We start from the raw sequence: 11,518 nt of genomic DNA, 5'->3' as shown, positions 1-11,518 counted from the left end.
AGGTCGGCAGTTATCCATGGATGTAGCGATTTTTTCAAATTTTTTCTTATTCCACGAATAGTTTTCAAGAATTCAGTTTCCGGATCCGCTGATTTTTTGGCTCAAACTTCAACTAATTTGGCATAAAATTCCCGAGAGACGTGCTTTGATAATTTTCGAAAGGTGCTATGATAAGCCGCGTTTTGGGATGAACAGATTTTGTTCAGAAACTTTGGCAAGGGATGGATTTTCCTCTAAAAATGATTATGATAAAATATACACTCAAACATTTCGTCCCCGCTTTCGAAAACCATCTTTTGAGTTTCAATCTTTATCGCAATGTAAAATACTTTCACATATATTCTCAATTCTCTATAGCATCTTGGTTTGATCAACCTCGTTTCATTTTGATCAAACTTGCATAAGTTCAAAAGTTACTTCAAACTTATCTCCGAATAACCATTGAATGATTTCAGAAAACTCTCTTTCTTGAATGTCATCTGTTTGCGTTATTGGAGCGGGAACCGCTGGCTTAGTTGCAGTTAAGACTTGCCTCGAAAATGGTCTTCAGCCTACTTGTTTTGAAACAAGCGATGAGATTGGAGGTCTGTGGTTCTATTCGGACCAACTGCGCTACAAACAAGGTTCAGCTTCTTATAAAAACCTGACCGCTAACACTCCTGCTAATTTTATGGCATTCAGTGATTACCCTTTTCCAGAAAACAGTCCAATCTTTCCATCACATGAACATGTTTGGGATTACTTGGATAGCTATGCTGAGCACTTTTCGTTAAAACAGTTCATAAATTTCAACGTCGAAGTTACCAAAGTACATTACGATTATGCAAATAAAAACTGGATTGTAGAAACCCAATATGTTGCCAAAACAGACCATGGTGACTATGAAAGAAGTCCTCGCGATGATATTGCATTCGACTATGTTATGGTGTCCACGGGAATTATGAGACGGCCATTTATTCCTCAATGGAGGGGCATGGAGTCCTTTAAGGGAGAGATTGTTCACTCAAACTTGTTCCGAGATGGATGTGATTACAGAGACCAGAGAGTGCTAGTTATCGGAGCTGGTAAGGAGATAGTTCGAAATTTTTAACCTGTTGTACTCATGGAGAATTTTATTATCAACTTTGGTGTCATCTTAGCAATTTCCACTGCGAAACAGCTATTTTTGTCATGAAATATGACTGAAGATACAGTTTTTAGAGCAAAACGTCAAAAAAGGAAACCAAAGAAAAGTTTGATGCTTACAGCTTTGCCTTTGTTTATGTTAACGCTCTATAACTATCTTTTTTTGTTGCTGCTGTTGTTTGTAAATGTTATTTTTTTGCTAGGAAACTCGGCTGGAGACATAGTGTCTGAAGTGAGCAGGTGTTGTTCTCAGGTGGTACACCTCAGCAGCAGAAAAGGTCTGTGGGTAGTCCCAAGGTCAGTCCACTTATTACATTTTTGGCCATCAAGCTTTTAGTTTAAATATCAATTTTTTCCCCGTAGTCGAGAAGTGGTGAAAGTTTCAATGAACACTAATTGTTTTTTTTTTTTCAAAATCAATCACTTTTTGTGGAATCGGCATATCGAATTCCGCGTCCAGACAATTCGGCCAAAGACAATTCAGCCGATTTGGAATTCAGACAATTCAGCCAAAATATGCAGACAATTCAGCCAGAGACAATTCAGCCAATAATAGTGACCGCCGTAGTCGCGCCAACGTGTTGCGAGCTTGCCAACAGAGGGTAGGAATCTATACGAAATTTAAAGCCGGTTAACCACCGGCGACCTTAAACCGAGAAATAACTCCGGTCTCCGGTTGAAGCTTATAAAATTTAGGAGTTTTTTCGGATTTCTTGCGTTTTATTAATTTATAATTCAGGTAAAACTTTCAGTTACGTTGCAATTAAACATCTCGTAATTTAAACTAGAATCATTTCAGATATTGGCACCCGGGCAAATGCACCTACGTTGACATTACCATGAACAGATTTGGTTACTATTTGAACAAATTCCTTCCTAAAAGTCTCCTAGAATTTTTTGGAAGGAAAATTGCAAACTCACTATTGAATCAAAACGGTTTTGGGTTTAATCCGAAGTATTCGTTTGTGGAAAGTAATGACATCATGGTTAATGATGACTTGCCACTATTGGTTGGAAACGGTCGAGTAAAATTCATCAGCGAAGGAATTGCGTTCTTCGAAGGAAACGATGTCCATTTCGCAGACGGAAAAGTTTTGAAGGACGTCGATACTGTCATTTGCGCAACTGGTTACAATTGCGATTTCAGTTTAATGGACGAAACTGTTTTCGGTGGGCCGACTTTCAGAGAGACAAAGCTGTATCAGAATGTTTGGCCAATAAAAAGTGAGCAGTATGGAGATAGTTTGGCTGTTATTGGTGCAATTTCTGCAGATGGCTCAATACAAACAATCCAAGTTAGTCTCAACTTGTAATTTATCATTTTTACAGAGTTTTTTTTGCTGTATTTGTTTATTTTTAATTAAGCCGCTTAAAATGGTTTTGAAAAACATGGCTGCTTTTTTATGAAAAGTTGTATCAAGGTAAAAAATGATCAGATACCGTTGACAGATCATTTTTTGGTATATTATCATCAAAAAGTTTTCTAGAGAGAGTACGCACTCTTTTATCAAAAATAGTATATATCGTTACAAAAAAAGTCAGGAGATAAAATGAAAGGTTGTTTGCCAAAAGAGCGTAAAAATGTAGGCATTTGGGCAATCGGAGTCGCGAGGAGACGGGGTTTGTTTTTGGGCAATATATATTATTATTTTTTTAGGAACTACAATCCAGATGGGCGGTATCAGTTTTTCTAAAACAAGCCAGACTACCTAGTGTCACTCAGATGGAAAAATGGTTTGTGAACAACAGGAGACAAAAAACTAATCAAAGCGACAGTGCACTAATGCGACATCCTTCAATCCTCTATCAGGACTTTTTAGCCCAACAGGTTGGGTGTTATCCTTCAGCGTGGAAAATTTTATTGCAATATCGCAGTTTAAGTTTGGTGTTTAAATTAACCTTTGGAGCCCATATGCCCTTTGGGTTTCGATTGGTCGGACCTCATTCGTGGCCCGGTGCCTTAGAACGGTATCAGAAGCATCACAAAGCTGTTTCATTTATGAACTATTGACAAAAATTAACATTAACTTTGCATTTGTTCTTCACAGTAGTAATCTAGGAGATTTGAGATTTCTTCAAATAGGCGAGACTTCCAGTCTTAAAACAAGGCTCAAATGTGTCTTCGGCAAGTTTGTTGTCACAGATAACTTTAGGCGGGCTCAGATTTAGTATGTATCAACAGTTTTGAATGTCTTGTAATAAGGATGACCCTTATCAAAATTACAGTTAAAACAAATAGCAAAATATTGTCTGATTATCAAATCTAGCCCTGTCTTATTTTCCCCTTACTTTCAAGTTCTGATGAATGATTAAAATTAATCGAGAAAATTGTCTAAAACTTTCAAAAAATTCCGAACCAAATAGTCGCTTATAGGGCATTTTATTGACTCTCTCGTACTTGCCTTAAATTTGCTCGGATCCAGTTGCTCAATTTCACTCTTCAGCCACATTGGCCAAAAACTAGTGTATTTTGATTACTTAAGCCGAAAATGTAAAATGTATCATAAATGTTTCAGTTTAGAACTTGCTTGACCGAGGAACATAGATAGAATATGCATGCTAAACATAAACTAACTCGAATAGATTTTCGACGAACAACTTGACATCCCGGGTTGACGTTCCATAGAAGAAAAATGCTTATCATACAGTTTCATATATGAAGTCAATGGAAAAAATGCTTATCATACAATTATCATGTATGAAAATTATAAAATAGTCATTTCATCATAGAAAAAATAAAATTTTCAAAAATCACCAAAAAACGTGTCTGGGTAACTTTAAATAGATTTAAATAAGTATATCTATGATAGAGGGCATATTGACAATCAAAAACATAAATTTAATTTCTGTCAGAAAAATGCTTATCATAAAGTTTTCATATATGAAAATTGTATGATATGCATTTTTTTCAAAAACAAAAAAAAATTTGAGGTTACACTGGGTTTTCTCATGACAAAAAATCCTTGGTTACTGTTTCGGTTGAAACACGAAATTTCGAAACAAAATTTTTTTGAATTTTCATTTATGAAAAAAATGCTTATCATACAATTTCAAAGTATGGAAAAAATGGTTATCATACAATTTCATATATGAAAAAAGTGTTTATTTTGCTATTTTCATACATACACTTTTACTCTATGAAATTGTATGAAAGAGTATGATAAGCATTTTTTTCATATATGAAAATTGTATGATAAGCATTTTTTGTCAACCCGGGATGCTCCGTACATACAAAATTACTTTGCTTGAATTGAAGTTTATGCAAATAAAAAAAAACGCGTACTTCAGTATAACGAAACTTTTCCATGCTAAAAACTCCTCGGCGAAGATTTTCCATGTTGCGTTTTACGGCTATTTAAAAACGAAACAAAACTGCTCGCGTATCAAATCAAAGCACTGAATATTCCGACTGTCCTTTAATTGGTTTCAAATTTTTTTCGATATATAAAAAGGTTTAAACTTATGGAATTAATACGACCGATTAACTTGCCTCAATTCAATTTGGATCAATTTCAATTCAATTTGAACATTGCCACACAAAAATTTTTGACAGTACTTTTTCAGGAGCAAGAAATTAATCGTGAATCGATCCGCCACTCAAAAAATGTTCGATTGGAAGTTGGTTTGAATAAAAAACCACCCCAAGCATATATATTCCTCCATTGGTTCTCTTCCGTTGATGCATCTCAAACACAGAAGTTGATACAAAACAACCGGGGCTTTTTCAACTCCCAATTTTGAAAAAATTGAGACAAAAGTTTGTGCTTAGGGTGGTTTTTTAAATAGCAATTTTTGCGGATTTACAACAATTGTGAGAAGTTAATTTCCAAAGCTCGTCAACTGAAAATAATTTCCGCTTGCGATCAATTGTTTTAAAATAAAAGCGGATTGAATTTTGGGCTATTTTGACCACTATTATTCAAACTGAGATAATTAACACTCACTTTTTGTCACATTAAACCGTAACGGCGAAGTAAATTACTGAATTTTGGGTTGAGGTAAGCAACTGGCACTTGATAAAACAATACCAAACGCAAGTAAATTATCATTTCGCTTTTTAAGTAGCGTTTGGGGTGTTAATATGAAAAAAAAAATAAAAACGTTTGATTGTTTTCGCACATTTTTCAACATATTTTTACCAAAAATCTTTTTATTGATGTTAAAATACAGTCAGAACATTCAAGGCTCACTCTGTTTCCAGCCGTCTTGTTGTCTTATAAAAAAGAAAACTAATTTAAAAAAACTGCCTTAAATGCACGAACTGCGTTTTTTGTAAGAAGGGGTAAATTGATAGATTTCACTGCTGCAAACTGTCTTTCTCATTCATTTGCCGTCAGCTATCCTGGTTCGAAAACTCATTTTGAACGCCTCGATCAGAAAAAAAGTTGCCTCTTTCAACCAAAATTGGATCGGTTTTGACCGTTTTTTTAAATTAAATTATTCTAGACTGAGTCTTTTGTGAATGGTTGGCAGATTCCGTAACAGGCTCTAACAGGCTGAAAACAGATTTGTAGCTGAACTGCAACATTGCTATTTTTCTTAATCTTCTTTGCTGTTTTGGATTCCACGAGCAATTATATAAAACACTAAATTGCTCAAAACTACTCCAAAAACAAGCAAATTTGCGGAATCCGGAGCAATGTTTGCGGAACCTAGAACAGTTTTCGTGATATAAAATTAAATAAAATCTCATTACATTATAGTTTACATATATGCGGAATACTTTTAGACTTGTGGAGTCCGCTTACATTAAAATATGCATTATACTTTTGCGGAATCGATGTACATTTGCAGAAGCCGCTTATAACTTTTGAAATCCCCTCACATTTGCGGAATCCGATCACAGGTTATGGAATCCGCTTACATTTGCAGAGTCCTGAACAACTAGATATATTTGCTTGTTGCAGAATCCGCGGACAAAATCATAAGTCAACGAAATTTAATTTACAGTATTTTCGTGTGGAATCCACTTACCTAGTTTGGCTTTGAAATGCTAGAACTTGCTTGATCTTAAATTTAAATAGTTAAAAAACTTTCAGCTTCAAAAACACGCACAACAAGGAAACTGCCCGCATTTGTTAGACTATCGCACCAAAATTTACCATCCATACTTTATTAGTATTCAGAAAAAAATAAATAGTCAGTTGCTGCAGAAACGCAGATATTGATCTGATTGCAAAAATTTCCAAACAGAAAAGCCCAAAAATTGAATGTGCTTTTAAAAATCATCTCAAGATTTTGGAATGTTTCGTTGCAGTGGAGAAAAAGTGTTATTGCATTACAAGGCTACATCACAGACACCCACGATCATATGTGATTCCTGAGTTTGCGTGGGAAGAAAATAATCACAAATCCTAACTTGCTACATACCTGGGTTGACTAAAAATGCTTGTCATACAATTCTCATAAATGGAAAATTTCTTGTCATATAATTCCATACATTTCCATACGTACCGAAATTTGTATGAAATCTCTATAATAAATTTTTTCCCATAAAAGGACATTGTTTGACTAACATTTTGCCATATATGGAAATTACATGGTTAAAATTTGGTCATTTATGAAAATTGTATGACAAACAGTTTTCGGAAAATTGTTTTTTCAAACAAGGCAAAAATTACAGTAAAGCCCATCTAATAAGCCGTGCAATCTCTGATTAGAGAAAACCTGAGAAAAAAAGTTTTTTTTAGAAGTTGTAACCTCAGTTTCTTAATTTTCTACGGGAAATCTTCTCAATTCTTTAAGTTGCAGCAGGGTCTTAATCTGATCTTAAGGGGGCAAAACTGGAGAGGGGGTTACCTCAATAAAAATTTTAAAAAAACCTTTATTTTTTTTAAAAAAACTTTATATCTGTGTAAACTGTCTCCGGCAAACCTCCTGCAGTTCGGTAATCACATCGTGAATTCACTAATTCTGACATCAACAAATATATTTCTTCCAAAAAAAGAACATTATGAATAATATAATTACTGTTCTTACGATAGCTATAAACAGATTGCAAAGAAATTAAAACTAAAGCAAAAATTTCTATTTTTTCGTTCTTGATTGCTTCTCCTTTACTTGGATTTGAACCGATTTGTTTTCGCATTTTGTTCTCATCTTTTGAAAAAATTGCTACCAATTCATTTGAATTTTCCAAAAACTGGTTTGCAAAAAGTTTTGAAAAAATTGTCCCTTATGGCATAAATGCTTGCCATACAATTTTCATTTATGGAAATTGTATGGTAAGCATTTAAAAAAAAAATGCTTGCCATACAATTTCTCATGTATGGTAAGGCTCTCGATGGCAAGTCAGTTTTTTCCGTTACCAGCCTGTTCTCAAAAAGCCGCAGAAAATATGTAGTTTTTAGATTCTATTGTTTTTCGAAAATGAATGAAAATTGTATGACAAGCATTTTCTCCATACACTTGATGTATGGAGTTGTATGATAACGATTTTTGTTGTATTTAATTGTATGATAAGCATTTTCGGTGTATGGAGGTCAACCCGGGTACCTTTCAAACAATGAGTTGATGCAACTGATAGAACGTTAGGCGCTCTGGCTCTGCAGCTTTTATCGGTTGAGAGAAATGTTTTTTTCCATGTTTTCTCTGATGCAAGGCGGGAGATTCATCGTCAAATATTCAGCAGATTGTTTGATTTCAAGGCCAAAAATTAAAACAACAGATTTGTTCAAGTATCTTGAATTAGTCGGAGAAACAGTACCTAATTTTCTCCAATTTGGCTAGCCCCGAAAGATGACTTCGTCTATCCAGATCGTGGGAAATCTGATGTCTGCTGAATACCTGATAACAGTCAACAACTGCCTGCCTTACTAAGCATAGAGTTCTATGAAATGAGTTCACTTGGTTGTCACCACTACTGGTGTATTCTGTTTGCGCTATTTTGAAAACGTCTTTTATCGGGCAATTGAGGAAGATGAAATTTCTTCTTTGACTAGGTTCCACTTTCCGTGTTTTTAAATGTTTCACCTCATGAAAAACCTCATGAAAAATTGGCCGACCCACCCCCCTCGAGAAAATCCTAGATCCGCCCCTGATAAAAACCCATATTTCACTTTGACTTCGCTGCGTAGCAGTCACGGAATACTCTCCGTTTTCCAATCTTTGCTCAGCGATTAACTTCAAAAAACTCAGAAGAGCATTGACCACAGTGGCTGATAAAATTGCTTGAAGGTACAATCCTCAAAAATACAAACTGAAGTACAAACTTAAGAATTGGATTTTTTGGTTTCTTTTTTGCCATATTTTGTTTTCTTTCAAAAAAAGCTAGTGTTGCAATTCTCGAAAATGGAAACTGTGTGACTTACATTTTTTAGAAACAAAAAAAATCAATCACAAGTTTCAGTTATATCGACCCAAATAACGCTTAATGGCTTTGCCAGTAATTGAAATATTTGTTATAAATTTTTTAGAAAAATGCTAAGTAATTACTATCTATATGCAAATTTATCATTAGCTTTTTTTCATAACTTTTTTTATCTTCTTCTGATGGGAGGACACCAATTTTGATACCAATACAAAACAAATACCTGGAGAATTCAATCGAACTCATTGCTCAAAAACTTATGAATATTGTATGACTAGATCTTTTCTCCTTAAAATAAGACTCTCTGTTTCGTTTTGTCGCTTGATGTATCTGGGTTTTCTTGAACTTGTATACTTTTTTCAAAAGCAAAGAGCCAAGTTGATTTTTGGCACTTGTTCAATCAAAGGCACCAGGAAACAATGAAACATGCAAAGACCACCTACGATATCTGAAATTTGATGAAAATATGCAGAAATTTGTCAAACTACGCTGTATCTCCCGTCCTTTTCATTTTCTGGTTTTTATTTTCATTTTTAAACAGTCGAACAGTCATAATCCGATAATTTTATGAAGCAGTAGTAAAAGTATCTGAGATTTAGTTATTTTATTGCTATAAAAAATCAAGAAAAAAACTGACCATTAATTCTCACGTATTTCACAAAATTTTGTGCCAACAAAAACTAATTGCATCAATAAAAAAACGTTTATTTCATTTTCCTTGAAGTTTGAAAATTAATAATCCTTTGGTCTCAAAAAAATTCCTCAAAATATTGCCACTGTCACTGGTTGCATTTTTCTGACAAAGGTTTTTTCTGAGCAGCTTTTCACTTTCAATTTATTTATAAACGTCGGGAAATAAAGTTTAATAAGAATTATGTTTCGACTCTGCAACACCTATGTTTTGATTTGTGCTAATAAAAACGAGTAAAATTTGACTGTACTCGAACTTTGTCTCGCCTTTCTTGGTCAAAACCGAGTGTGTTGCCCTTGTGCTCGACTAAAATCTGAATCTCGACCGCTGACTTTCCGACAAAAATTGCGGCTTCTCGATTTTCAAAGTCAAAAACCTCGAGCCGGGTGATTTTGGCATAGATTTTATGATGAGAGATTGTATTGAGTAGTACAAGACCCAGTCAACTCATAGTTCAGCTTGATTTCGCTTCATAATAGCAGTCAAGGAAGACTCGCCGTTTTAAAATTTTTGGTCTGCTAAGGCTTTCTTCTTGAAAAGTGGCTAGTAAAAACAGTTGATGGCCCTCTCCTCAAAAGACTTGTACTTTCTGAACAACAGTGGCTAGTAAAAACAGTTGATGGCCCTCTCCTCAAAAGGTTTGTACTTTCTGAACAACAGTGGCTAGTAAAAACAGTTGATGGCCCTCTCCTCAAAAGGTTTGTATTTTCTGAACAACAGTGGCTAGTAAAAACAGTTGATGGCCCTCTCCTCAAAAGGTTTGTACTTTCTGAACAACAGTGGCTAGTAAAAACAGTTGATGGCCCTCTCCTCAAAAGGTTTGTACTTTCTGAACAACAGTGGCTAGTAAAAACAGTTGATGGCCCTCTCCTCAAAAGGTTTGTACTTTCTGAACAACAGTGGCTAGTAAAAACAGTTGATGGCCCTCTCCTCAAAAGATTTGTACTTTCTGAACAACAGTGGCTAGTAAAAACAGTTGATGGGCCTATCCTCAAAAGGTTTGTACTTTCTGAACAACAGTGGCTAGTAAAAACAGTTGATGGCCCTCTCCTCAAAAGATTTGTACTTTCTGAACAACAGTGGCTAGTAAAAACAGTTGATGGCCCTCTCCTCAAAAGGTTTTTACTTTCTGAACAACAGTGGCTAGTAAAAACAGTTGATGGCCCTCTCCTCAAAAGGTTTGTACTTTCTGAACAACAGTGGCTAGTAAAAACAGTTGATGGCCCTCTCCTCAAAAGATTTGATTTGTACTTTCTGAACAACAGTGGCTAGTAAAAACAGTTGATGGCCCTCTCCACAAAAGGTTTGTGCATTTTTTGAACAACAGTGGCTAGTAAAAACAGTTGATGGCCCTCTCCTCAAAAGGTTTGTACTTTCTGAACAACAGTGGCTAGTAAAAACAGTTGATGGCCCTCTCCTCAAAAGATTTGTACTTTCTGAACAACAGTGGCTAGTAAAAACAGTTGATGGCCCTCTCCTCAAAAGGTTTGTACTTTCTGAACAACAGTGGCTAGTAAAAACAGTTGATGGCCCTCTCCTCAAAAGGTTTGTACTTTCTGAACAACAGTGGCTAGTAAAAACAGTTGATGGCCCTCTCCTCAAAAGGTTTGTACTTTCTGAACAACAGTGGCTAGTAAAAACAGTTGATGGCCCTCTCCTCAAAAGGTTTGTACTTTCTGAACAACAGTGGCTAGTAAAAACAGTTGATGGCGCTCTCCTCAAAAATTTGTACTTTCTGAACAACAGTGGCTAGTAAAAACAGTTGATGGCCCTCTCCTCAAAAGATTTGTACTTTCTGAACAACAGTGGCTAGTAAAAACAGTTGATGGGCCTCTCCTCAAAAGGTTTGTACTTTCTGAACAACAGTGGCTAGTAAAACAGTTGATGGCCCTCTCCTCAAAAGATTTGTACTTTCTGAACAACAGTGGCTAGTAAAAACAGTGTATGGCCCTCTCCTCAAAAGGTTTGTACTTTCTGAACAACAATGGCTAGTAAAAACAGCTGTTGACCCTCTCCTCAAAAGATTTGTACTTTCTGAACAACAGTGGCTAGTAAAAACAGTTGATGGCCCTCTCCTCAAAATGTATGTACTTTCTGAACAACAGTGGCCAGTAAAACCAGTTGATGAACCTCTCCTCAAAAGTTTTGTACTTTCTGAACAACAGTGGCTAGTAAAAACAGTTGATGGCCCTCTCCTCAAAAGATTTGTTCTTTCTGAACTACAGTGGCTAGTAAAAACAGTTGATGGCCCTCTCCTCAAAAGATTTGCACTTTCTGAACAACAGTGGCTAGTAAAAACAGTGTATGGCCCTCTCCTCAAAAGGTTTGTACTTTCTGAACAACAGTGGCTAGTAAAAACAGTTGATGGCCCTCTCCTCAAAAGGTTTGTACTT

The 11,518-nt window shown here is 35.5% G+C and overlaps 1 protein-coding gene across 1 annotated transcript; it reads left to right on the top strand.

Moving 5' to 3' along the window:
* The first annotated feature begins 217 nt into the window (after window positions 1–217).
* On the top strand, window positions 218–3,136 carry LOC134844889 (flavin-containing monooxygenase 5-like). Its single transcript, XM_063861716.1, has 4 exons — window positions 218–1,064; window positions 1,329–1,422; window positions 1,925–2,420; window positions 2,783–3,136. The coding sequence occupies exons 1-4, from the start codon at window positions 473–475 to the stop codon at window positions 3,134–3,136; spliced, it is 1,536 nt and encodes a 511-aa protein (XP_063717786.1). The 5' UTR covers window positions 218–472.
* Window positions 3,137–11,518: the final 8,382 nt, after the last annotated feature.

The sequence above is a fragment of the Symsagittifera roscoffensis genome, chromosome 4 (genome assembly GCF_963678635.1).
Source record: "Symsagittifera roscoffensis chromosome 4, txSymRosc1.1, whole genome shotgun sequence".
Classification (NCBI taxonomy): Eukaryota; Metazoa; Xenacoelomorpha; order Acoela; family Convolutidae; genus Symsagittifera; species Symsagittifera roscoffensis.
Note: the sequence above shows the minus strand (reverse complement) of the source record. Positions and strands in the feature narration are given on the sequence as shown.